The 26976-nt window shown below is 53.8% G+C and overlaps 3 protein-coding genes across 10 annotated transcripts in view; 1 reads left to right on the forward strand and 2 right to left on the reverse strand.

Annotated features, from left to right (window-relative positions):
- Positions 1-1032: 1032 nt before the first annotated feature.
- GEMIN7 (gem nuclear organelle associated protein 7) lies at positions 1033-16133 on the reverse strand. 6 transcript variants are annotated; one of them, XM_009194717.4, is made up of 2 exons: positions 16019-16133; positions 1033-1844 (listed from the first exon to the last, which is right to left on the reverse strand). In XM_009194717.4, exon 2 carries the CDS (start codon positions 1834-1836, stop codon positions 1441-1443), a length of 396 nt encoding a protein of 131 aa, XP_009192981.1. In that variant the 5' UTR covers positions 1837-1844; positions 16019-16133; the 3' UTR covers positions 1033-1440. The 6 variants fall into 6 exon arrangements, with proteins under 6 accessions (XP_009192981.1, XP_009192980.1, XP_009192978.1 ...); XM_009194716.4 differs by lacking the exon at positions 16019-16133 and adding an exon at positions 12639-12747; XM_009194714.2 differs by lacking the exon at positions 16019-16133 and adding an exon at positions 12308-12413.
- ZNF296 (zinc finger protein 296) lies at positions 13948-20671 on the forward strand. Its single transcript, XM_003915698.5, has 3 exons — positions 13948-15765; positions 15979-16128; positions 19594-20671. Exons 1-3 carry the CDS (start codon positions 15468-15470, stop codon positions 20571-20573), a joined length of 1428 nt encoding a protein of 475 aa, XP_003915747.2. The 5' UTR covers positions 13948-15467; the 3' UTR covers positions 20574-20671.
- Positions 20672-21210: 539 nt separating this feature from the next.
- CLASRP (CLK4 associating serine/arginine rich protein) overlaps positions 21211-26976 on the reverse strand; it is a 33141-nt gene continuing 27375 nt past the window's right edge. The window contains exons 14-21 of one of the 3 annotated variants that reach the window (XR_641011.3): positions 24461-24724; positions 23999-24042; positions 23580-23640; positions 22949-23007; positions 22825-22871; positions 21974-22056; positions 21606-21630; positions 21211-21365 (exon numbers count right to left, since the gene is read on the reverse strand). Coding sequence is in view for 2 of the 3 variants with exons in the window: in XM_009194711.3 (XP_009192975.1) it covers positions 21323-21365; positions 21606-21630; positions 21974-22056; positions 22825-22871; positions 22949-23007; positions 23580-23640; positions 23937-24042; positions 24461-24724 (688 nt within the window). In the remaining variant the exon portion in view is untranslated. Of the gene's footprint in view, positions 21366-21605; positions 21631-21973; positions 22057-22824; positions 22872-22948; positions 23008-23579; positions 23641-23936; positions 24043-24460; positions 24725-26976 lie in introns of all 3 variants that reach the window. The other 2 variants (XM_003915695.4, XM_009194711.3) reach the window with 2 other exon arrangements.

Consider the following 26976-nt stretch of genomic DNA (forward strand, 5'->3'; position numbering starts at 1 on the left):
TAAAATAAATATGAGCCCATGAGCAATGCTAAAATAAATACGAGCCCATGAACGGTATCATAGGCCTGATTTTAAAAAACAAAACCTAGGAGAAGATAGAAATTCCAAAGGCGAGAGACGAATCTGCCAACCCAAATCCTGGGTGATAAGGCTGGTGGGTCACCGAGGCAAGAACAAACCAGCGCGAGCTCAAGCCACACCCCTAGGCTCAGACCCAACGCTTGACATTCGCCGCCGCACTTTCGCCACGCTTTCCCAAGCGCACCCGGCAAAATGAAGGAGGCGGGGCTGAAACCATAAAAGGGGACTGCGCGGAGCGAGCCGCGTCGTCGCCAAGGCAACTCGAGAGCTAGGCGTAGCGACCCGACTGAAGGCAGCTGAGGTTGCTCCTGGCGCGGTTCATCATCGGCCGCCGCACTTTCGCGACTGAGACAAAACGACGCTCACCTTTACTTAATGGAAGGCTTCGCTTACATCCTGAATTTAAGGGAACTACAGAAGGGGACAGAAACTGCTTTCTTTTTAAACAATGCCCTGAAAGGTTACTAGTGACAGGGGGCTTAGTGAAGCGCGTGATGTGAACGGCCAAGCTACAAGGCTGGAGAGAAAAGAGGAGGGGGATGAAGTTGCACTCTGATCGCGATTCCTCGGCCTTTTGTCAGGGGCGCCGCCACTCGGGATCCGACCATTCGCCTCCAACGAGGGGACAGCGAATCTGCTGTCGTGTGCAGTCCACAGCAACCACAGGTGGGGCAACAGGAGGAGCGCTTGGGCACGACCACGTGACCCAACACGAGCCACCGCCCGCCCCAAAATGAAATCAAATCCTAATCTCCCAATCCCGGCATTCCGGTCACTCCAGCATTTCCAGGAGACTTGCGGCCCTGCAGCCCCTACACCTTTATCTGGGCTCCTGTCCTACTTGGCCCAGCTCCACTGGATTCAGCCCTGGGACAACCACCCTACCAGCTCCTAAAGATTATTCCATCCCCGTGGGTATACTTAATTAAAGAAAGAAAAACAGGAGTCGAATTTTCCTGGGGTAACTGGTTCTTTAGCAGCAGAGGAGCACTGGGGAGTATCTTCAGGGTGGCTGAACTTTGCAGCCTCTTTAATAACGCCCCCCTGTGCAGGTTGTCTCCTTTATCACCCCACCCCGATGCCCTGGTCTTCAAGAAATGGCAGCAGGCCCATCTTTCTGTAGGGTTCAGAGTTCTGTGAGGTAGAGCATTCCTTCCAGTGGGATCTTAGAATCCCTAGAGTTGCAGAATTTTACTGACTAGACCCAGGAGGTCTCAGGAGTCCAGACTTGCTTAAAGCTTGGCTGAAAATTCCAAGGGAGCTCGTAACTCCGTGGGGCCCAGAGTTCCTGGCTCGGGAACATTGGGAGGCCTGGGATACAGTGGCTCAGCCTCAAGCAGAAAAGTGAACACAATGTCTCTATGGCTTGAAGGTGTATGAAATAATGTCACTACATCGGAGCAGCGCCTCTGCTTGCACACCTATGGGAGTCTGCAGCTGTGACACGTAGAAGTTGGCCACATCCAGGTCGGTGGCTCCGAAGTGGGCGGCCACACGCACACCCTCGTGCAACGTGAAGCTCACCTGACGACCCACCATGGCCAGCAGGCTGCGGAGGTAACGCTCCCGAAGGGCGGCTCGGGCCCGCTGCTCCTGGAATTCCAGGGATTCTTGAGCTATGGGACACTCCTGGATTTCAGGAACCTCTGGCCTCAGGGGGGCTCTGCGTCCATCAGGGGCAAAGCCACGGCTGAAGCCATCAGGGCCCCGGGGCAGCCGGAGCACAGGTACAGGAATGGTCACTGGAGTTTGCATTGTCTTGGCTGTTGAGTGAAGAAAAAGGGCAGGAAGTCATTACATGGTAAGCAAGGGGCTAATGGAGGAGGGAGGAGTGGAAGCAGAGGCTGGTCTACCTAGGCAGCTCCACTTCACCTGTCCCAAACCGATCCACCTCGCTAAAATCTGTGCCATCAATCCCCAGTGGCTTGCATCAGAAACAAAGTGTCACATGCACAAAAACATGAGCCCCATGAAGGTAAAGACCTTTGTCTGCTTTTAAAACAGCTTTATCTCAACTTCCAGGCAATAAATATTTGCCAAAAGATGAACCTGGCCAGGCATGGTGGCTCATGCCTGTAATCCCAGCACTTTGGGAGGCCAAGGCAGGAGGATCACTTTGAAGCCGGGAGTTTGAGACCAGGCTGGGCAATATAGTGAAATCACATTTCTACAAAAAAAAAAAAAAATTATTTTACATTAGTTGGGCTACTCAGGAGGCTAAGGGAGAAGGATTAGTTGAGCCCAGGAGATGGAGACTGCAGTGAGCCGTAATCGTGCAACTGCACTCCAGCTTGGGTGACAGAGTGAGATGCTGTCTCTTAAAAAAGAGAACAAACCCCACCTTTCTCTCACACACAACCCATCCAATCCATCAGGAAATTCTATATTCTAGATAGACTCCCACTCACACAGGAGCTAGCTTGAAAGGTCTCCAAGTGGCCAAATCTGGAATTATTTGAATACAATAATGTTAGTGACAGATTTAACCCACTGGGTAAAACAGAAATCCATAATCCATACTGATAATAAATAAATGAATAAGGAAGAGAAGAAAAATATAATCCTTACTGTAGACTGGCAAGTAAATAAATATAAAAGGAATAGATGTAAAAATGTGTGGATAGGGCCGGGTGCAGTGGCTCACACCTGTAATCCCAGAACTTTGGGAGGCCAAGGTGGGCGAATCACTTGAGGTCAGGAATTCCAGACCAGCCTGGCCAACATGCTGGTAGAGGCGAAACGCCGCCTCTACCAAAAATACAAAAATTAGCTGGGTGTGGTGGCATGTGCCTGTAGTCCCAGCTACTTGGGAGGTTAAGGCAGGAGAATCATTTGAACCCAAAACGCAGAGGCTGCAGTGGGCGGAGATCGCACCACAGCACTCCAGCCTGGGTGACAGAGTGAGACTCTGTGTCAAAAAAAAAAAAAAAAAAAAAAACACGGATGGGAGTTAGATGAAGTATAAGGTAGCTACATAGTATTAACAGACTCATAAGATATTCATTCACTGTAAGGGGCAAACACAAATTTATAGTGGAGGAACCTGGTACGCACCCCCTTAACTTAGTGATCAAAGCCAACATCTCCAGGAATGGGACACTAAGAAGGACAGGGCACCACTTCTGTGTTATTCCTTTTTTTCTTCTTAAAGAGACAGGGTCTCACTATGTTGCCGAGGCTGTTCTCCAACTCCTGGCCTCAAGTGATCTTCCAGCCTCTGGGCCAAACAAGGACAACGGGGACAGGCATGGTGGCTCACACCTATAATCCCAGCACTTCGGGAGGCCGAGGTGAGAGGATTGCTTGCGTTCAGGAGTTCAAGACCAGCCTGGGCAACATGGTAAGACCTTGTCTTTACTAAAAATAAAAACTATTAGCCAGGCATGACAATGTACTCATGTAAGTCCCAGCTACTCAGAAGACTGAGGTAAGAGAATCACTGGAGCCCTGGAAGGTTGAAGCTGCAGTGAGCTATGATCGCGCCACTGCACTCCAGCCTGGGCAAGAGTGAGACTTTGTCTTAGAAAAAACAAAAACAGCCCAACTAACCTGGGCTTTTCAAAAATATTAAAGTCATGGCCAGGCACGGTGGCTCACGCCTGTAATCCCAGCACTTTGGGAGGCCAAGGCGGCTGGATCAAAAGGTCAGGAGATCGAGACCATCTTGGCTAACAAGGTGAAACCCCGTCTCTACCAAAAATACAAAAAAATTAGACGGGTGTGGTGGCGGGGCCTGTAATCCCAGCTACTCAGGAGGCTAAGGCAGGAGAATGGCATGAACCCGGGAGGTGGAGCTTGCAGTGAGCCGAAATTGCACCACAGCACTCCAGCCTGGGCAACAAAGCAAGACTCTGTCTCAAAAATATATATATATATATATTAAAGTCATAAAAGACAAAGAAAGGCTGAGAAAAAAAATGTATAAGGCTGGAAGGAGTGTCTCACACCTGTAATCCCAGCACTTTGGGAGGCAGAGGTGGGCAGATCACTTGAAGTCAAGAGTTCAAGACCAGCCTGGCCAACATGGCAAAACCCCATCTCTACTAAAACTACAAAAATTAGTCAAGCATGGTGGCAGGCACCTGTAATCCCAGCTATTCAGGAGGCTGAGGCAGGAGAATCGCTTGAACCTGGGAGGCGGATGTTGCAGTGAGCCCAGATGGCGCCATTGTATTCCAGCCTGGGTGACAGAGCAAGACTTTGTCTCAAAAAAAAAAAAAAAAAAGAAAGAAAGAAAAAAGAAATATACACACACACACACACACACACGTTTATTTATTCACAACCTAACACTTCTCACTTCTTCCAGTGCCAGCATTCTGCTGCCGTCACAGACACTTCCTGCCTAGAGTACTGTAGTGAACTCCCCTCTGGGACCCTGGCTTCCACCTTCACCACCCCCAGTCTACAACCCACACCCTGTTTGTCAATGCCCGAGTCAGATCACATGTCTTCTCTGCTCAGAGCCCTCTTGTGGCTTCTGTCTTGCTCAGAGACAAAGTCAAAGTCCTCACCACAGCCCTGCTGACCCTGTGAGCTCTGGATCCTGCCGGCACCCTCGTGGTGTACCACGCTTGCTCTCCCCACCCCAGCCACACAGGCCTCCTCGCTGATTCTCAGGCACGATGCCTGGCAGTCCCTTCTTGGGCCCTTGCACTTTCGGTTCCCTGTATCTGCCTGCATCGCCTTTCCCTCCGTAAGCTTCAAGGTGGCCACCTTGCTTTTCCCACTGCTGGATCTCCAGCCCCCAGAAAACTGCCTGCCATAGAGACCAATGAGAATTCATGAATGGGCCGGGCATGGTGGTTCACGCCTGTAATCCCAGCACTTTAGGGGCTGAGGCTAGAGGATCACTAGAGGTCAGGAGTTCGAGAGCAGCCTGGCCAACATAGTAAAACCCTGTCTCTACTAAAATACAAAAATTAGCCGGATGTGGTGGCGCATGCCTGTAATCCCAGCCACTTGGGGAGCCTGAGGCAGGAGAATCACTTGAACCCGGGAGGCAGAGGTTGCAGTGATCAGAGGTCGTGCCGCTGTACTCCAGCCTGGGCAACAGAGCAATACTCTGTCTCAAAAACAAACATTGGCCGGGCGCGATGGCTCACGCCTGTAATCCCAGCACTTTGAGAGTCTAAAGCAGGTGGATCACAAGGTCAAGAGTTCGAGACCAGCCTGGTCAACCTGGTGAAATCCCATCTCTACTAAGAATACGAAACTTAGCTAGGCATGGTGGCACATGCCTGTAATCCCACCTACTCAGGAGGCTGAGGCAGGAGAATTGCTTGAACCCGGGAGGCAGGGGTTGCAGTGAGCCGAGATCTCACCACTGCATTCCAACCTGGGTGACAGAGCAAGACTCCTCTCAAAAAAAACAAACAAACAACAAAATAAATGAAGAGTGGAGATCCCAGGCTGGTTTGGCTATGAGACCTCAGTAAGAGACAGCTTTCTCTTCCATTGTATGGAAAAATAGCCCCAATTGCTGCCTATGCTGTTATTAGGATTCAACAGGCTCCTGCCAGACAGGGCCTGGCACATACTAGGTTCTCCATAATAGTGAACTGCTCTTATTGTTAGTATTGCTGTGTGACCTGGGGTTAAACAGCTTGACTAATCTGTGCTCTGTTTCCCCATCTGTAAAACAGAGCTCTAACTCACAGGGCTGGCATGGGGACTCAATGACCTAACTAACCTATGATGTCTGGCACATGTCTGCAACATATGAAGCACTATGCTATGATGTCAAACACATATAGGGAAATGCCAGCCTTGTGGGTACAGACCTGAGAGAGGAGGACCTACGTTTTAGCAGCTGTACCACTCCCTGTGGCTCTCCTCACCACTCCCTGTGGTGGGCCTCTCCTCTCTAAAGCCTAGTGAGGACTAACTGAGCTGAGTGACAAGCGTTGGGTACCCAGGACCCTGGGGCCAGGCACAGAAGGGAGGTGACTGAAATTGTCCTTTTTCTTTCTTTTTTGGAGACAGTCTCACTCTGTCGCCCAGGCTGGAGTACAGTGGCGCCACCTTGGCTAACTGCAACCTCTGTCTCCCGGGTTCAAGAGATTCTTGTGCCTCAGTCTCCCGAGAAGCTGGGACTACAGACACACACTACCATGTCTAGCTACTTTTTGTATTTTTAGTAGAGACAGGGTTTCACCATGTTGGTCAGGCTGGTCTCCAACTCCTGACCTCAAGTGATCCGCCCACCTCAGCCTCCCAAAGTGGTGGGATTACAGGTGTGAGTCACTGTGCCTGGCCTAAATTGTCCTTTTTCTTATTAGGCTCTTCCTGTCTCTGCACATGAACTATGAGCTCCTTGCAAGACAGGACCCTGCAGATAGGCCAAGGATGTGAACCAGGGCTACTCAATCTGGACACTATTGACATTTGGGGCTAGATAATTATCTGCTGTGTTGTGGGGCCTGTCCAATGCATAGGTGTAGGGTTTAAGCAGCATCCTGGCCTCTGCCCCCTATTAACAGATACCAGTAGCATCCCCTCTTCAAGTTATGACAGCCAAAAATGTCACCACTGGTGAACAGTGAACTGGTGAATGTGAATTGCATCTCAATACAATGTTTTTTTGAAAAACGTCTCCATGAATTGTCAGACGTCTCCTGATAGCCCCAGATGAAACACTGATGCAGACAAACAGGTCACAAAGAGGGAGGAAGGAATAAAGATGGCTATAGAAGACATGAACATAGGCTGGGCGCAGTGGTTCCCGCCCGTGAGCCCAGCACTTTGGGAGGCCAAGGTGGGGAGATCACCTGAGGTCAAGACTAGCCTGACCAACATGGAGAAACCCCAACTCTACTAAAAATATAAAATTAGCCTGGTGGTGCATGCCTGTAATCCCAGCTACTTGGGAGGCTGAAGCAGGAGAATCACTTGAACTTGGGAAGCAGAGGTTGCGGTGAGCTGAGATTGCGCCATTGCACTCCAGCCTAGGCAACAAGAGCGAAATGCTGTCTTGAAAAATAAATAAATAAATAAAATTAGCTGGGCCGGGCATGGTGGTGGGCTCCTGTAATCCCGCCTACTCAGGAGGCTGAGGCAGGAGACTCGCTTGAACCCGGGAGGCAGAGGTTGCAGTGAGCTGAGATATTGTGCCACTGCACTCCAGTCTGGGCAACAGACCGTGACCCCATCTCAAAAACAAACAAATGCCCCCAAAATAGCCAGGCATGGTGGCACATGCCTGTAATCCCAGTTACTCAGGAGGCTGAGGCATAAGAATCACTTGAACCTGCGAGCCAGAGGCTGCAGTCAAGGTCATGCCACTGCACTCCAGCCTGGACAGCAGAGCAAGACTCTGTCTCAAATAAATAAACAAATAAATAAAAATTTTAATTAACTTTATTTTATAGAGATGAAGTCTCACTATATTGCCAAGGCTGGTCTCCAGTCTGGGCTCAAGCGATCCTCTTGCCTCGGCCTCCCAAAGTGCTGGGATTACAGGCCCTGAGCCACCACGCCCGGCCACTAAATTTTAATTTTAGAAAGGAAGAGGCAGCTGGGCACGAGGTGGCTCATGCCTGTAATTCCAGCACTTTGGGAGGCTAAGGCAGGTGGATCACTTCAGCCCAGGAGTTTGAGACCAGCCTGGGCGACATAGCAAAATCCCATCTCTAGAAAAAATAGAAAAATTAGCCGGGCAAAGGGTACGCTCCTGTAGTCCTAGCTACTCAGGAGGCTGAGATGGGAGGATCTAGTGCGCCCAAGGAGGTTGAGGCTGCAGTGAGATATGATTGCACCACTGTACTCCAGCCTGAGAAGAGTGAGACCCTGTCTCACAAAAAAAAAAAAAAAAAAAGAAAGAAAATGTTAAAAAGAGCGCTCCCTGTGAGGTATCTAAACCTCATCACCCACTCTGCATAATTAGCTGCCATATCTTACTGATCTCACATGCCCACAGGTGGCCCAAATATAATCTTCCTTGGCAAAATTCTTTTTGAGACAGAGTCTCACTCTATCACCGAGACTGGAGTGCAGTGGGGCGATCTTGGCTCACTGCAACCTCTACCTCCTGGGTTCAAGCGATTCTCCTGCCTCAGCCTTCTGAGTAGCTGGGGTTACAGGCACACGCCACCACGCCTGGCTAATTTTTGTATTTTAGTAGAGATGGGGCTTCACCATGTTGGCCAGGCTGGTCTCCATCTCCTGGTCTCAGGTGACCCGCCCTGCCCACCCCGCTCGGCCTCCCAAAGTGCTGGGATTACAAGTGTAAGCTGCCGCGCCCGGCCAGCAAAATTGTTTTTATTTTAACTTTATTTTATTTTTCTTCTTGGCAAAATATATAGCAGAGGTCTGTGAACCTTCTCTGTAAAGTATTTTACTGTCACTGCTCAGCTCTGCCAAGTAGCACAATAGCACTCATAGAGAATATGGAAACAAATGAACATGGCTGTTCTCCAACAAAACCTTACTTACTGGGACTGAAATTTGAATTTTCTATCATTTTTATGCACGAAAGGAAAGTTTTCTAGCCAGGTGCGGTGGCTTACAACTATAATCCCAGCACTTTGGGAGGCTGAGGCTGGAAAACTGCTTTAGCACAGAAGTTCAAGACCAGCCTGGGCAATGGAGCAAAACCCCATCTCTACAAAAAAAAAAAAAAAAAATTAGCTGGGCATGGGTGGTGTGCGACTGGAGTCCCAGCTACTAAGGAGACAGAGGTGAGGGGATCGCTTGAGCCCAGTAGGTGGAGGCTGTAGTGAGCTGTAACTGTGCCACTGCACTCCAGCTTGACTGACAGAGTATGAGACCCTGTCTCAAAAAAAAAAAAAAAAAAAAAAAAATTCACTCATCCACATTATCCAGCATTATCAGCACATCATGTGAGTGCCTGCTGTGTGCATGACCCACGCTGGGCAGTCTTGGAAACACATCTAGGACTGACACAGCACAGTTCCGCCCTTGTGGGCTCATAGTCCAATAGGGGACACAGACCTGTCCTCAGGCAGTGATGACCCAGAGTGAGCAGGGCTGGAATAAAGGAGTCCAGAGGAGACATCTGACCAGCCTGGGGGACATGGGGTCGTTTCAAGGGAGCCCAAGAAAGATCCCTAGGATGAGATTACATTTGAGCATAGACCTGAATGAAATTAGGAATGGAGCCATGTGGAGATTCCAATCAGAGCGAAAAGCAAAATGCAAAGATCATGGAAAGGGTGGCTTTGGGGCGTAGCAAGGAGGCCAGTGTGGAGGAGGTGGCGACAGGAACAGAGAGAGCGCCTTGTGGGCTGTGATGACAATTCGGGTCTCTACTCTGAGACTGAAGCTACTGGACAGTTCTGAGTGAAGGACGGACAGGATCTGGCTTAGGGTCCTCAGGATCCTCTGCCTGCTGCATGGACAATAAACAAGGAGACTGAAGGGAGACACTAGGAGTGCAATGAGGAGGTCACTGTAGGGGTCCAGGTGGAAGAAGGTGGTGTCTAGGATGGGCTGGGGACAGTGGGAATGGGGAGAAGTGGTCAGATTGGGCTATGTTTGAAAGGTCGAGGCTGGGCACAGTGGGTCACGCCTGCAATCCCAGCACTTTTGGAGGCTGAGGTGGGTGGATCACCTGAGGTCAGGATGAGACCAGCCTGGTCAACATGGTGAAACCTGCCTCTACTAAAAATACAAAAGTTAGCCGGGCATGGTGGCGCATTCCTGTAATCCCAGCTACTCGGGAGGCTGAGGCAGAAGAATCGCTTGAACCAGGGGGTGGAGGTTGAAGTGAGCGGAGATCGTGCCACGGTACTCCAGCCTGGGTGTCAGAGTGAGACTCCGTCTCCAAAAAAACAAAAACAAAAAAAAAGGTCAAGAGCCCTTGCTGATGGACAGGATGAGGGATATATAATTTGAGGAAAGAGCAGCCAAAGAAGACTCCAAGGATTTTTTGTTTTGTTTTGTTTTTTCCCTGACAGGTAAGACCACATGAATAGAATTAAGGGATATTTGCATTTTCTAATTTTTTTTTTTTTTTTTTTGAGACGGAGTCTGGCTCTGTCGCCCAGGCTGGAGCGCAGTGGCCGGATCTCAGCTCACTGCAAGCTCCACCTCCCAGGTTCACGCCATTCTCCTGCCTCAGCCTCCGAGTAGCTGGGACTACAGGCGCCCGCCACCACGCCCGGCTAGTTTTTTGTATTTTTAGTAGAGACGGGGTTTCACCATGTTAGCCAGGATGGTCTCGATCTCCTGACCTCGTGATCCACCCGCCTCGGCCTCCCAAAGTGCTCGGATTACAGGCTTGAGCCACCGCGCCCAGCCCTAGTTTTTTGTATTTTTTAGTAGAGACGGGGTTTCACCGTGTTAGCCAGGATGGTCTTGATCTCCTGACTTCGTGATTCACCCGTCTCGGCCTCCCAAAGTGCTGGGATTACAGGCTTGAGCCACCGCGCCCGGCCTAATTTTTTTTTTTTTTTTAAGAGTCTCGCTCTTGTTACCCAGGCTGGAGTGCAGTGGCATGATCTCGGCTCACTGCAACCTCCGCCTCCTGGGTTCAAGTAATTCTCCTGCCTCAGCCTCCCGAGTAACTAGGACTATAGGCACGCACCACCACACCCGGCTAATTTTGTATTTTTAGTAGAGACAGGGTTTGGCCATGTTGGCCAGGCTGGTCTCGAACTCCTGATCCACCTGCTTCAGCCTCCCAAAGTGCTGGGATTACAGGCATGAGCCACCGTGCCCGGCCTTGCATTTTCTAATTTTTTAAAAAGCACATTTACTTATTTATTTACTTTGAGGTGAGGTCTCACTACATTGCCCACACTAATCTCCAACTCCTGGACTCAAGATATCCTCCCACCTCAGCCTTCCGAGAAGCTGGGATTACAGTCCACGCCACCACGCCCTGCTTGCATTTTTTAATTTCTCTGACCACTGTCACTCCAATTTAGTCAGGCCTCACTAGCCCCTAGGGTCTTTCCTGAGCCTAGGTTAACACTTGAGTTTCAAGAGAAACACCCTAGTCTCCAGGGTGAGTACTTACTAAATGAATTAGATGAGGATTAGAGTGGCCAAAGAATTCTGTTAAATCCCTGGATAAAATGAAATTAAGGGAGGGTCAGTATGGGGCCTTGTATTCTCCATTAAGAAAAAAAACAAGGGAGATTTGGTCATATTGATGCAATCCCCATTTTCGTAAAGTGGCCAGTGAAGCTGGCAGGTCTTATCTTTCCTTGGGCTGGGTGCAGTGGTTCACACCTGTAATCCCAGCACTTTGGGAGGCTGGGGGTGGGGGGCGGATCACCTGAGGTCAGGAGTTTGAGACCATCCTGACCAACATGGCAAAACCCTGTCTCTACTAAAAATACAAAAAAAATAGCTGGGTGTGGTGGCACATGCCTGTAATCCAAGCTACGCGGGAGGCTGAGGCAGGAGAATCACTTGAACCAGGGAGACGGAGGTGGCAGTGAGCGGAGACCGCCCCTCTGCACTCCAGCCTGGGCAACAGAGACTCTGTTTCAGAAAAAAAAAAAAAAATCATTTCCTTGGTGCGAGCTAGAGGGTGGAGGAAGAGGGAGCAAACTCAGGCCCTCCCCTGTGCCCCATGCAGAAAGACAGACTGTGGAGCCAAGGTGTAACCTGATAAGAAACTGGTTAAAGAAAGGTCACACAGGGTGTGCCCAGGAGGGCAGAGGCAGGCATTATCCATTCTCCCTGGTGACCTGGCCCCAGAGGCCTTTATCCTTTCAGTCTCCAAGGCAAGGATTTCCGAAGGTTTCAGGGAAAAATGCCCAAGCCCATCCCCCACGATTTGCAAAACTAGTCTTTTACATTCAAGAGCCCAAAACTTAGGTCAAGGGCAGGGGCAAGGGTTTCACAGACCTCTCTCCTGGTAGCCTTGGTGCTCCAGAGAAGAGATCAGCTCAGTGGACAAACATTTGGCCAACTCTTCACAATTGCCAGGGTGGGGAACCAGCTGAGTTGTCAACTGAGAAGCCACCAGACCTAATTAATTAACCAAGGTGCTGACGTGTCCACAGACACACATACGCACACCATCGGCTGCTGAATCTTGATGCAAATTAGTTAAATGGGGCCACCCGAGAAGGTCAGAACCCCAAGCACAGAATCTCACCCCTCCCCTTCTCCCCTGGGGTCGGTCAGTTTCCTTTGAATTCCGCCCTGACCACCCATTGCTCTCCTTTTCTTATACTAAGCAGGTCCTCCCGGCCCCCAGGCGTCCACTCCCCACACCGCCCTGGGCGTTCGGACTGGACGTTCTTCCCACCTCCTGGCTCAGACCGAGCGATTCCGCTCCAGGTAAAGCGGGATGACTGCCACCGATGCTGCTGTTATCGTGGCCATTTATTATTTTCCGGAGGAGGAGTTTTCCGCCTTCTCCCTTCTCCTCACCCCACCCGCGTGGGGCATTCCCGCAGCCGGCGATCGCCAAACAGTCCCTGATACTAGCGTCTGGGGACCAGAACGTCCCTCCAGCCGGCGCTGCAGGCGCGGTCCTGCCTCTTTCCGTTACCCCGGGCGTTGCACTGGGGTAGGCGTCCAGAGCTGGGGCCGGGGAGAGGGAACCTGCCGGCGACCCCCCACCACTCTGTACTCACCGAGGTCCGCGGCTACTGGCGCCCCCGCTTCCGCCGGCGTCCCAGCTGCAGAGGCCCGGGCAGGCCGCGAGCCGCGGAGCCTGGGTTCCGCCCTCGCCGCCGCTACTGCCCCACGTGGTCGCGGGCTGGCTCGCGGCTTTGCGGAGCACTTTGGTCCGATCTTCCTGCCTGCGAGTTGGGGGCGTCTGGGATGCCCATTTGCGGCAGGAAGAAACTGAGGCTCAGAGAGGGGAAGACTTCCTCCCTGTTGGGTTAAGGGCAGAGCTCGGTCTTTGCATCCCCATCCCCCTACACGTAGGCACTCCTACCCCTCGCTTCCAGTGGGAACCCCCGCTCCTCTACAGGAAACCTGGAGATCATGGTTTCAGATGCCGCATACGAAGAAAGTAGCTGGGTTGGATCAGAGGCGGTCATTTTGTCCTCCAGCTCTCCCTGCAGTATTATTTTACAAAGGGGGAAACTGAGGCCTTGAGTGGGGAATATGAATCTCCCTATTCCAGGCCCAGTCAGAATTCACTTTCTCCATGCGGGGTCCTATTTACGCAGGGATCCTGTGGGCGTTTGCTTTCCACTAGATCACCAAGGCCTAGTGCCAGGTACACAATTTGATGCTTTGCAAATATCTGTTGAAAGAATATCAGGCACATAGTAGGTACTCAATAAATATTTGTGGACTTAACTATGAACGAGTAGGGGCTGTATTTATGAACAAAACAGACTCCCATCCTGCCTTCTAGAACCCATGTTCTAGTGGGGGTAGAAGGGACAGAATAGGGTAAAACGAGCAAATACGTAAACAAGATCCTTCAGGGTTTGATCAAAGTGATGTATGAAGAATAAAATAGGCCGGGCACGGTGGTTCACGCCTGTAATCCCAGCACTTTGGGAGGCTGAGGCGGGTGGATCACCTGAGGTCAGGAGTTGGAGACCAGCCTGGCCAACATGGTGAAACCCTGTCTCTACTAAAAATACAAAAATTAGCCGGGCGCCTGTAATCCCAGCTACTCCGGAGGCTCAGGCAGGAGAATCGCTTGAACCCGGAGGTGGAGGTTGCAGTGAGCTGAGATCGTGCCATTGCACTCCAGCCTGGGCAACAAGAGTAAAACTCCATCTCAAAAAAAAAAAAAAAAAAGTAAAATAAGGGCAATGGGATAGTGGGTGGCTGGGTTCCATGGAACTTAAAATTGGGTGGTCTGAGGCTGAGTGCAGTGTCTCACATCTGTAATCTCAGCACTTTGGGACGCTGAAGCAGGAGGATCGCTTCAAGCCATGAGTTTCAGACCAACCAGGGCAACAAAGCAAGTCCCTGTCTCTATTAAAAACAAAATTTTTTTGAAAATTTAAAAATTACTTTTTTTAAAAAAGGGTGATCAGAGGAGGCAGGATTGAAGAAACCACCTCAGATAACCCTCTAGTTCCAACCTGCCCTACCTCCTTTGACAGATGGAGAAGTGAGATCCAAGAGGGGACTGGGGACAGATGGAGGTCATGGAGTGTAATTTGCAAGGCCTTCAGCAGGGTGGGGCTACTTTAGATACTGTTGGTCAGGGCCCTCTGCTCTCAGGAGGACAATGGAGCCCTGACCTGAATAACAATGCAGAATTCCAAGATATCAGCATCTGAAATCAGCATCTGGGCTGGGGACAGCTGGGGGAGAACAGATTCTGGCCCTGACCTCAGGGGGCTTGCATTGGGTGGGGGAGAGGACAGTCCACAAGCAGTTCTATACTGCCATGCGGTCGGTGCCAGGAAGGAAAGAATACTCATCAGGGATTGAGGGTGGGGCAGGGTGTTGATGCCACTTCAAACAGTGAGCAGAGAGAACTGCTTAGGGGAGGGAAGTTCAAGGAGGCGGAGTGGAGGCAGGTGAACTGCTTGGCTATTTGGTTTTAATGGCGACTTCTGGTCTAGGAACAGAGTTGATGTGTATGATTACAGTCCTCCTCTGCTCAAAACCCTCCCAAGGCTCCAGTCTCAGGAAAACCAAAAGACCTTAAAGCGATCAAAAGATTGCTTGGATCTGCCCCCATTTTTTCACTGAACTCAATTCCCAACCCGTATTGCCTCTCCCTTTCCTTGTAATTCCTCAATGCCCAGGTCCACTGGCTGGTTTCCTTCCCTCCAACCTCAGATCCACCATGCCCTTTCCCAGCACAGGGGAGAAAATTGAATCCCTCAACCCCAGTAACCCTCTCCGCCTTTCCAGCTTTCTTTTGCTCCATGGCACTGGTCATCATCAAAGGCCATCTATATTTTACATAATTATGTTATAGTGTCTTCCCCCACCGTCTAAACTCCGTGCAGGCAAACGTCTGTTTGTTCCCTCCTGTATTCCCAGTGCTTCAAACAGAGTCTGGCGCACAGGAGGCACTCAGTGAATGCTTGCAAAATGAATTTTTATTGTAATGCATTAAATGAAATAGCCCAGATTACTATTAAGCACCTAATAACAAACGTGACCGACTATTTTCTCCCTTGGGGGTGTGTGTGGGCATCCCGTGTCTCAGTTTCACCCGCCCTAAAATGGGATCAGGGATAGCTGTTTCAATGCCTTGTGGGAATTCGGTGTGATTAAATTTGGTCACTAAGCCAAGCGCAGGGGACACTGCCTAGATTGAGTTAGGCCGCCGGCAGGGCCCCAGCTGCGCGGCTTGGTCCCCTCCCATCAGGCCCCGCCCTGGTAGGCGGAGCCACGGGCCCGGCCAGCACGTGTAAGAGTTCGCAGTGGGTCGCCGCAGTCACTCACCTGAGCGCGCACGGTCCGCGCGTCCTCCGCTCGTGCGTCCTCCGCCCGCCCGCCCGCTCGCCCGCTCGCCCGGCCCGCGACTCATGTCCCGCCGCAAGGCCGGCAGCGCGCCCCGCCGAGTAGAGCCCGCGCCCGCAGCCAACCCAGACGACGAGATGGAAATGCAGGACCTCGTCATCGAACTCAAGCCCGAGCCAGACGCGCGGTCCCAACAGGCCCCAAGACTGGGGTCCTTCTCCCCGAAGGAGGTGTCCTCGGAGGGGCGGTTCGGCGGCGAACCCCACCACTCCTCTGGCCCCATGCCCGCCGGGGCCGCCCTTCTCGCCCTCGGCGCGCGGAACCCGTGGACTCTGTGGACACCGCTGACCCCGAACCTTCCCGGTGAGCGCCCCGGGCCCTGGGCCCAGCCTCCCTTACCTTTGACCCTCGGGTGGGACCCCTCCCTTTGGGCATGGGCCCCTCGCCCTGCCTTATCTCTTTTGCCCCGTCCTGCCCCCCAGGCTCCCTTCTGACCTTCGGTTTCCCCTCTCCTTCGGCACCCTCAGCCCCCATCCTGGCCCCACCCCACGCTCACCACCCGCTTCCTCCCTGCAGACCGCCAGCCCTGGACCGACAAACACCCAGATCTGTTGACCTGCGGCCGCTGCCTGCAGACCTTCCCGTTGGAGGCCATCACTGCCTTCATGGACCACAAGAAGCTGGGCTGTCAGCTCTTCAGAGGCCCCAGCCGCGGCCAGGGCTCAGGTGAGTAAAGCCGGGTGCAGTCCCCCTCTCAAGTTCAAGGGCTGGGCTTCCTGCTGGAGAGGGACTGGGCTGGACGGCAGGGCACTGAGCACTACTTCCCCTTTCTCGCTTCCCATCGGGTGCAGCCTAGGCGTGGCCAGGGCCTGCCCGTCCTGGGGCAGGGACTAGTGGTGGTGGTGGGAAGGGGGGGCAAGGGTGGTTGGGCAGGGAAGGAGGGCCGCCTACAGGGTGTGGCCAGCCCCAGAAGACTAGCCCGGGATTTTGCCCCCCACACACACACCCCAACCTGGTTTCACTTCTCCTTCCCCTTGGCCAGAAATAACTGGCCAGGTGGCTGGACCAGGGTGGCAGTAGGGGGGGACCTCTGGGGAGGGCAGTGGCCGGGGGGAGGGGGAGTGGAGGCCAGCTGGAATGGGGAGGTTGCCACCTCCTCCTGTCTGTCAATTCTGATTGAGGTGCTAGTACAGCTAACTGTTCCGAGCCAGGGAAGGGGCTTCTGGCTTCCCTTGGTGATGGAATCTCCCAGCACTGCATGGTGGGAATCCCCTGGTTTGAGCGAGCTCCCCGGGGCTGGACACCAGGGTTCCTCCTCTTGGGAGGGAATTAAAATCCTTCACGTGGCACTTGACCCTCGGTGAGCTTTTGGTCAGTGTTGGCTGCAGGGCTTAATCCAAACCTAATTTCCAGCCCCCACCCCTTGCCCTCCTGAGACTTTTGAGAAGGAATTATTTAGGGTTGGGCCAGGGAGGGTCTGGTGGTGGGAAAGAGGAGGGGCTTGTGACTGATTGAATCGGCTTTAGAGTTGGAGCATGGAGAGTGGCCTGGCGAGTGAGCGAGCGAGCGAGGGAGCGAGGGTCTGTGATAGAATTGCTGGAACAAAACACTGCAGGGCTTGGAGAATCGTGGGCACCTTGGTTTCACAGGCTCTGCAGTTTGAGCGCTTATGTGGACCTAAGCTCTCAACCATTCCCCAAGCGAGGTCACAACCACTCTTGAAAGGGAGGGGATCTCTAGGGTCCCTGAATTCTAGCAACTGAGGCACATAGAGGACTATGTCTTGCCCAAGGTCACACAACTAGGGAGCAGAGAAGTCTGAATTTGAGTGCAGGCCAGGCCTGTGTTCTTGACCCGGGACTGGTTGTATCACAAAGGTTGTCTCATCCAAGACTCTAGAATTTGAAAAATGGAAAGGCTAGTTCAGTTAGGAAGTGTCCTCTGAGAGTACCCCGAAGGTCCAGATAAAAATCCAAGTTCAGGTTTGGGGGCTCTCAATTTGAGATCCATGTAGAGGGTGGGGAACCCAGGTCACTACCACCTGTTTACTATGTGGCCGCTAAGCTTTCTCTGTAGCTATCCCCATTATTATTATTATTATTATTTTGAGGCGGAGTCTTACTCTGTCACCCATGCTGGAGGCTGTGGCACAATCTCAGCTCACTGCAACCTCCGCCTCCCAGGTTCAAGTGATTCGGCCTCAGCCCTCCAGGTAGCTGGGACTACAGGCGTGTACCACCATGGCTGGCGAGTTTTTGTATTTTTGGTAGAGACAGGGTTTCACCATGTTGACCAGGCTTAGTGTGTCAAAATCCTGACCTCAGGTGATCCGCCTGTCTCGGCCTCCTGAAGTGCTGGAATTACAGGCATGAGCCACCACGCCCAGCTATCTCAATTACTTTAAAAATTATTTTTATTAAACCAAAATTCCTTTTTTTTTTTTTTTTTTTTTTTTTGAGACAGAATGTCGCTTTTGTCACCCAGGCTGGAGTGCAGTGGTAGAATCTTGGCTCACTGCAACCTCTGCCTCTTGGGTTCAAGCGATTCTCCTGCCTTAACCTCCCAAGTGGCTGGGATTACAGGTGCCCGTCACCACGCCTGGCTATTTTGTATTTTTAGTAAAGACAGGGTTTCATCGTGTTGGCCAGGCTGATTTCAAACCCCTGACCTCAAGAGATCCACCCGCTTCAGCCTCCCAAAGTGCTGGGATTACAGATGTGAGCCACTGCCCCCGGCCTAAACCAAAAATCTTATTAAAAAACCTCTGTTCCCAGCCGGACATGGTGGCTCATGCCTGTAATCCCAGCACTTTGAGGGGCTGGGGTGAAAGGATTACTTCAGGCCGTAAGTTCAAGAATAGCCTGGGCAACGTGGCAGAGCCCCGTCTCTTTAAAAAATGCTAAATTAAAAATTTAAAGCAAATAAAAGCAAGCCTCTGTTCTGCCCTCTCCCCCTCCCCCAGCAGTCTGGATTGAAATCCCAGCTTTACCCCTTCCAAGCTGTGCCGCCCTGGGAAAATGCCTCTCTGTGCCTCAGTTTTCCTGTCTGGAAAATGGTGATCTTATTTTCCTGTCCTGAGGGAAAGCTGGGCTATGAGCCATGGCTCAGCACCTAGCATGTAGGAAGCGCTCACTGAATTAACGTAACTTTTTTTTTGAGACGGAGTGTCACTCTGTCGCCTGGGCTGGAGTGCAGTGGCGCAATCTCAGCTCACTGCAAGCTCCGCCTCCTGGGTTCACGCCATTCTCCTGCCTCAGCCTCCCAAGTAGCTGGGACTACAGGCCCAGCTAATTTTTTGTACTTTTAGTAGAGACGGGGTTTCACCATGTTAGCCAGGATGGTCTTGATCTCCTGACCTCGTGATCCGCTTGCCTCTGCCTCCCAAAGTATTGGGATTACAGGCTTGAACCACCGCGCCCGGCCAACCTAACTTTTCAAAAGGTTTTCAAACACATGGCCTAGCGCAGTGGCTCACGCCTGTAATCCCAGCACTTTGGGAGGCCAAGGTGGGAGGATCACTTGAGGCGGAGAGTTTGAGACCAGCCTGGCCAATATGGTGAAACCCCATCTCTACTAAAAATACAAAAATTAGCCAGGTGTGGTGGTGGGCACCTGTAATCCCAACTACTCGGGAGGCTGAGGCATGAGAATAGTTTGAGTCCGGGAGGTGGAGGTTGCAGTGAGCCGAGATTGCACTACTGCACCCTAGTCTGGGTGACAGAGTGAGACTGTCTTAAAAAAAATGGTTTTCCCATCCTGGCTAACACGTTGAAACCCTGTCTCTAATAAAAATACAAAAATTAGCCGGGCATGGTGGCGGGCGCCTGTAATCCCAGCTACTCAGAAGGCCGAGGTGGGAGAATAGCGTGAACCCAGGAGGCAGAGCTTGCATTGAGCCATTGCACTCCAGCCCGGGTGACAGAGCGAGACTGTCTCCAAAAAAAAAAAAAAATGGTTTTCAAACACAAAGCCTCAGGTACTCAGCACCCACTCCACAGATTTTTCGTGTCCACTCCTCCTCTGAGCATCAGCTTCCTGGTCCTTCCGGAGTGTGTGTGTCTTGTTACTGCCAAGTCCTTGGCCCCTGCAGGAGTGCCTGTCCCACAGAAGGTGTCCAGCTGGCAGCTGTGAACTGCAACCCCCATGACTCCTTCCTCTCCGCACTAACACTCTGCCTCTTTTTCTTACCAGAACGAGAGGAGCTAAAGGCCTTGAGCTGCCTGCGCTGTGGCAAACAGTTCACAGTGGCCTGGAAGCTGCTGCGTCACGCCCAGTGGGACCATGGACTGTCCATCTACCAGACAGAATCAGAGGCCCCAGAGGCCCCGCTCCTGGGCCTGGCCGAGGTGGCTGCAGCCGTGTCGGCAGTGGTGGGGCCAGCAGCTGAGGCCAAGAGCCCCCGTGCAAGTGGCAGCGGCCTCACCCGGCGGAGCCCCACCTGTCCCGTGTGCAAGAAGACCCTCAGCTCCTTCAGCAACCTCAAGGTGCACATGCGCTCGCACACAGGCGAGCGGCCCTATGCATGCGACCAGTGTCCCTATGCCTGCGCCCAAAGCAGCAAGCTCAACCGCCACAAGAAGACCCACCGGCAGGTGCCGCCCCAGAGTCCCATCATGGCCGACACCAGCCAGGAGCAGGCCTCTGCGGCCCCTCCGGAGCCGGCTGCCCATGCCGCTGCCCCCGCCAGCACCCTCCCATGCAGCGGTGGTGAGGGGGCTGGAGCCGCCGCCACAGCAGGTGTCCAAGAACCCGGGGCTCCTGGCAGTGGGGCTCAAGCCGGCCCTGGTGGAGACACTTGGGGAGCCATCACCGCAGAACAGAGAACTGACCCTGCAAACAGCCAGAAGGCATCACCCAAAAAGATGCCCAAGTCAGGGGGCAAGAGCCGTGGGCCCGGGGGCAGCTGCGAGTTCTGTGGGAAGCATTTTACCAACAGCAGCAACCTGACGGTGCATCGGCGCTCGCACACCGGGGAGCGCCCCTACACCTGTGAGCTCTGCAACTACGCCTGCGCCCAGAGCAGCAAGCTCAACCGCCACCGCCGCATGCACGGCATGACGCCTGGCAGCACCCGCTTCGAGTGCCCTCACTGCCATGTGCCCTTCGGCCTGCGAGCCACCCTGGACAAACACCTCCGGCAGAAGCACCCTGAGGCAGCCGGGGAGGCCTGAGCCCAGGAAAGGCCGCCACTGTCCCTGGCACCGCCACCAACACCTGTTGACCTCCTCGTTTTTGCCCCCTTTTCCAAGTAAATTTCCCCTTTTATTTACACCCGTTTGGACTCTGGCTTTCTTGGGGTGCTGAGGTGGGGCAGGAGGCTTCCCCTCCTTGGGGTGGACGGCTGGACAGACCGGTTTGGAGTGAGGGGGTGAGGGAACGGCCAGCCCCCAGTGCCTGCGGCGCCGCAGGATTGGCACAGAAAGCCGCACTCCCAGTTCCTGGTGCGGGCGAGGCCAGGGCAGGGGCCAAGGCGAGGGTGGGGAGAGGCCTGGACCTGTCGCCAGAGGCCCCAGGCAAAGGGGCCCATGTGGGACATGCTGGGCCGACACCCTGTGTCCACACCTGCGGGCAGGTCTGGGCCCTCTCCCTTGGGACTGTGCCCTGGCCTGAGCAGGCCTCACTGAGCCATGGCAGGTTCTGATGAACAGGGGCCTGCCACTTAGCCATCAGATGTGGGCAAGATGTGCCACATAGGAAGCAATGGCACCTGGCCGGTAAACCCAAGCGCCCTCCCAGCTGGCTCTGCTGGCCAGTGGGCCCTGGGGTGGGAGAGCCCTGCACCAACCACACAGATGACACTGAGGCAGGTGACAGGAATTAAATAACTTTTGACTTTATTTCACTAGAGATAAAACCAGCAGCATCACAGCTTAAGCCCCTTACCCCACCCCCTTGTCCTCCCCACCCCTCCCTCTTCTGCCTAATGTCGGTAATGGGGGCTTCGGGATCGGGACCTTGAGCGCCTGGAAAGAGAAAGGGAGGGCCGTGAGAATGGGGTGTACACACATCAACACAGCTGGGGCCATGGAGGCTTCAGTGATCGGGGCACTTGTCTGTAGAGGAAGGGATGTTCCCCAAGGGATGAGACCAGCCCCTCCAACTGGAGGTGGGTACAGGGTGAGGCTGGAGGAATGAGAGCCAGGACCTCCCATCAAAGGACAAGTGTCACTTCCCAGAAAGTGGAGGGTCATGGGCTTCCTTACCTTCGAGAAGAGCTATATTCTCGACCTGGAAAGAAAAGAGCAGATGAAGAGCGAGCAAACATCCAGGGTCAGGGCCTCTTCCTTGACCTGGGGTGAGATCCTTAAAACAACTTCAGGGGTTGTCTCCAAATGAGGGGACATTTCCAGAGAGTCCAGTGGCTGCAATTTGTGCCCCTCACCAGCCCATGCCGGAATGAGCACTTCTAATTTCTGCAGTCACCTTGTGACTAAAGCAATGTGTGTGTACACGTGTGTGTCTTAAGAGCTTTCATTTCTGGAAGGCTAATGTGGAACTATTTTTTTTTGTAACCCTGCCTGACACTTTTCTTTAAAGCCCCAGAGCCCTCCAGCCAGGTGGGGACACTCACTGTATCGGGGGGAGGGTGAGCGACTCTGCCGGCTGTACTGGCGTTCCCACTCTTCTCTCTCCTTCTCTCGGCGTTCCCGCTCCCTGCAAAGGCATGGCGTTAGCATCTGGCCGAGAACACTGGACACACTGAACTCAGGGAGGGCGGGTGCTTCCGACACCCTATCTGAGAAAGACAATAAACCAAGGGGGCCGGTACTGCCACCAATCCCTGCTTGGAAAGGGGGCCCGAGGTTCAGAGGGACCCCAGCTGGCGGAGCTGACTGGAATCCCAGCCCCCTTCCTAGGAAAGCCTTGTGAACAGAGGGAGGCAGGATAGTTCCATCATTTCCTGCCGCACTGGGGCAACTGCACACACTGAGGGTTGAAATGGTCTCCGTCACAGTGGCCAGGCTTGGCAACCCAATGGCTACATCTACTGGGTGCCTTCTCCGTGCCTGGCCTTGATCTTGTCAAATCCCCCCAACAGCCTGTGAGGTGGGACAATGACTCTGTCTCCACTTAGGAGATGAACAAACAGGCTGGGACAGGAGAAAGACCCATGGCAGTGGGTGGATGGGTAAGGGGTATCAGGAACAGCTTGCCAGGCCAACAGAACAGCAAAGGTGACTGGCACTTGGAGGCTGGAAGAGCTGGGACGAGGTTGCGGTGGGGGGAGGCAGGCCGAAATGGAGGGAGGAAATTCAGGAGGAGAGAAGCGGTGGGGCACAGCCCTGAGGGCCAGGCAGGGCTCTGCCTTTCATCCACCCACAGGGAGCTGGGCAGGGCTCGAGCCAAGAGCCCGTGGTGGGAAGGCCAGGAAGCCCAGGAGCAGGAGGTGTGGCTATGGGACAGGGAGGGGCAAGGTCTTACTTCATCCGGATCTTGCGGGCCATGGCTCGAAGCTCGTCTTCCCGCTCCTGCAGCAGACAGGGCTATGAGGACGTGGCCAGGCCAGCACCCACCCACCACCCCAGCCCTCCCTTCCCCACTTCACCTGCCGCTCATGCTCCTGCTGGATCATCTTCTCCTGTGCCGCCTTCTTATCCGCCTTGACTGTAGGGAGGAAGATACACGGTGGCTGAGGGGTGCCCTTAAGAGCCCCGCTCTCTTTTTTTTTTTTTTGAGATGGACTCTCCCTCTGTCGCCCAGGCTGCGATCTCAGGTCACTGCAAGCTCCGCCTCCTGGGTTCACACCATTTTCCTGCCTCAGCCTCCCCAGTAGCTGGGATTACAGGAGCCCGCCACCATGCCTGGCTAATTTTTTGTATTTTTAGTAGAGACAGGGTTTCACCGTGTTAGCCAGGATGGTCTCGATCTCCTGACTTCGTGATCCACCCACCTCGGCCTCCCAAAGTACTGGGATTATAGGCGTGAGCCCACCGCGCCCGGCAAGAGCCCCACTCTCTAAAACGAGGAAGCTGAGCTCAGACAGGTCAACCTGACTGCAAAGGCCTCAGCATAGCGGCAGCGTAACTGATGCAAACCCACTCCTCCCCCAGAGCACCTCCGCGCCTGCGCAGACTCTCCAGGGAAGGGCCAGGCCTCCCGAGGTAGTGCTGGGTCTCCTTGCTCCCACTGCCAAGGGGAAGAGCTGTGAAACCCTGGAGGGACGGGGCAGAACATACACTGCCTGTTCAGCGCCTTCTGCATCCTCAGTTTCAGCTTCTCCTGAGGCGTCAGCTTGGGCTGGGGAGGGGGGAGAAGAGGTGGGAGAGGGGGTGGGTGTCCCAGAGCTCCCACAACCCACCTCAGCCAAGAGCCTGGGGCTTTTGGGGCGGGGGGGGGGGGGGAACGACGTGGGGAGGAGGGGCAGGCTGTGGACAGCCCTGAAGCTCCCAGAGGCTCAGTGACAGATGGAGCCCCAGTGTACAGTGAGGAGGGAAGAGGGATATGGTTCTCATGGGGGCAGACCCTTCCCCCGCTCCCCTCCCAGTCCCTGGGGCTGGATCTCCCAGCCCACCCGGGCCCCCCTGCAGGCCCACCAGGCCCAGCTCTTGGGCACTGCTGCTGACGGGAATTAGACGGGCGAGTTCCAAATTCTTACTGACTTTGGCAGCTCCTGTCTCTTTACCAGCGGCAGGTTCGGTCCTGGGTGGGGGCAGGGCCAGAGGACATGGTTGGGAGGGGGAAAGGACAGCTGCCACCTCTGACCCCAGCCTCAGCACTGCCCTCAGATCAGGTGGCCAAGGCATGGGCCTTCTGAGGCCCCAGGGTGCAACCATGTCCCTCTCAGACCCCACAGAACCTGTAAGACTGGGCCCTGTTCCCTTCTGACCCTCATCAAGGACAAGGTTCTGACTGTGCAGATCCTCTAGGATTTGGTGTGTCCTCCTCAGACCCCCCAGGCCAGGGCTGTGTCCCCCTGAAATCCACCCTCCCAGGCCAGGGCCATACCCCGGCCCCCGGACCTCCTGGGGTAGGGCTGTTTCCCCAAAAAGAAAACAGTGACGTTCGCCCTCCCCACCTGAGGTTGGCAGCCCTCTTCCTCCAGACCCGCCCTGCTCACTTTTTCAGCTTCTCGCCCACAGCAGGGGACGCGGCCGGCCTGGTCAGCTTCTCTCTTGCGGGTGATGGCGAGGGGCTCTGGCTGCGGCTGCGGCTGCGGCTGCGGCTACGGCTCTGGCTGGGGCTGGGGCTGTGGCTGCGGCTGTGAGTCAGGCTGCGACTGCGGGACGGACTGAGGGACCAGCTGCTGCGGCTGCGGCTACTGCTGTGGTGCCTGAGGCCCCGGCCACCCCGCCTGTAGCGGTCCCCTGAGTGGGAGCGGCTCCTGGGGATGCAGCAGGGCGGGAGGACTGTGAGGCTCCAGGGACCCCAACCGCACCCCACCCTGGCTTCAGATCCACAGTCCTCCTTCCTGCAAGGCCCAGGGTGACGGGCTTGACTCTCCTCTCCTGCTACTCTCTCTCAGAAATGTCCCGAAGCGGCACTCTGGCCTCCCTCTGGCTACAGAGATGGCGTTCTAGATACACTCAGCCTAAGGGCAGTCCTGCCATCATGAGCCCTGCCTGGCCCGTGTCACCTCTCCCTCACTAGATACCCACTTGCCAACTTCTCGGGAGGGGAGCTCTGGGAGGGATGGCTGGCTCCCCCTTTATGAGCCGTGTCCAGCTCAGGCACAATGGTGTTCCACGGTGACCTCATCTACACCCTCACCCACCTCCTCACCCTGCTTGTGTCCAGGGTCTTGACAGCAGTGGGGACCATCCCTTGTCCTCCACCATTCTCAGCACAGACCCACAAGTTCCAATCTGGGGATGTGGAACCCCATCCTCTCCCTGCTCCGGACACTCTCAGGCTGGCATGCAAGATGTGCCCAGGTCCCACCTGCCCTCCAAGTCTTTCTCCTGTCATTGCTCTGGGTAAGCTACAAGGAATATATGACCCGGAAGCCAATTCTGGGCCACACACTAACTCTGCTTGGGCTCTCTTTTTTTTTTTTTTTTTGAGATGGAGTCTGTCACCCAGGCTAGAGTGCAGTGGTGCAACAGCTCGGCTCACCGCAACTTCTGCCTCCTGGGTTCAAGCAATTTTCCTGCCTCAGCCTCCCGAGTAGCTGAGATTACAGACGTGCACCACCATGCCCGGCTAATTTTTGAATGAAATTTTTATAAAATTAAAATTTGTTGTCATTATTAAGAAAACAAGGGCCAGGAGCGGTGGCTCACGCCTGTAATCCCAGCACTTTGGGAGGCCAAGGTGGGTGGATCACAAGGTCAGGAGTTCAAGACCAGCCCGGCCAACATAGTGAAACCCAGTCTCTACTAGAAATACAAAAATTAGCCGGGCGTGGTGGTGTGCGCCTGTAATTCCAGCTACTTGGGAGGCTGCGGCAGGAGAATCACTTGAACCCAAGAGGTGGAGGTTGCAGTGAGCCGAGATCGCGCCACTGCACTCCAGCCTGGGTGACACAGCAAGACTCTGTCTCAAAACAAAGGAAAGAAAATAAGAGCTATCCTCTAAAAATCCAGACCCTCAACTTCTCCTGAGAACTAGAAAGACTAGGTGACACTAGACCTGCTGCTGAGCGGTCAACGCCCCCACTGGAGGGAACACGTGCTTGCCAGGTCAGCAGGATCTCTACCTGGCCCCTCTACTTTACCTGCCAGACCCTACAGGCAGCTGACATGGTGATCAGTGCTACAATAATGCAAGTAATGATGCTGACGATATTAACGGCACTTAGACAGCACCAGCCCTGTCCTAAACACCTTACATGGGTTTACCTGTTACACCTCTAACAGCCCAGAGAAGCGGATGCTATTATTGCAATTTTACAGAAGCAGAGGCCCAGGGACTCTACACTTGGGCAGGTGCCCTGCAGGCTATGCTCCCACCGACCCAGCGTCGCTGCCCTTCCAAGAGCAGTCCTGACCCCAACAGGCAAGGAGACCGGAAGGGGGTGGACCAGTCTCCAGGTGACTTTTATTTTCTAAACCATCCCTAGAGCTGGCCTCTCTCATCGTGTGTTCTCCAAAATGAAATGTCTTTTTTTTTGCCTTGAGACGCAGTCTCATTCTGTAGCCCAAGTTGGGGTGCAGTGGCACAATCTTAGCTCACTGCAACCTCCGCTTGCGGGGTTCAAGCAATTCTTGTGCCTCAGCCTCCTACATAGCTGGGACTACAGGCGCACGCCACCATGCCCAGCTATTTTTTTTTTTTTTTTTTTGAGACGGAGTCTCGCTCTGTCACCAGGCTGAAGTGCAGTAGCACGATCTCAGCTCATTGCAACCTCTGCTTCCTGGGTTCAAAGTTCTGGGATTACAGGCGTGAAACACCGCGCCTGGCCTAATTTTTTCTATTTTAGTAGAGACGGGTTTTCACCATGTTGCCCAGGGTGGTCTCGAACTCCTGAGCTCAGGAGATCTGTCTGCCTCAGCCTCCCAAAGTGCTGGGATTACAGGTGTGAGCCACCGCGCCAGGCCAATGAGCTGTCTTGATTTTTTCCACCCGCTTCCCCACCCGCTCCTGGCCACACAGGAACGCACCCCCACCAAGGGGTTTCCCAGCCCTCAAGACCGG

The sequence above is a fragment of the Papio anubis genome, chromosome 20 (genome assembly GCF_008728515.1).
Source record: "Papio anubis isolate 15944 chromosome 20, Panubis1.0, whole genome shotgun sequence".
Lineage (NCBI taxonomy): Eukaryota > Metazoa > Chordata > Mammalia > Primates > Cercopithecidae > Papio > Papio anubis.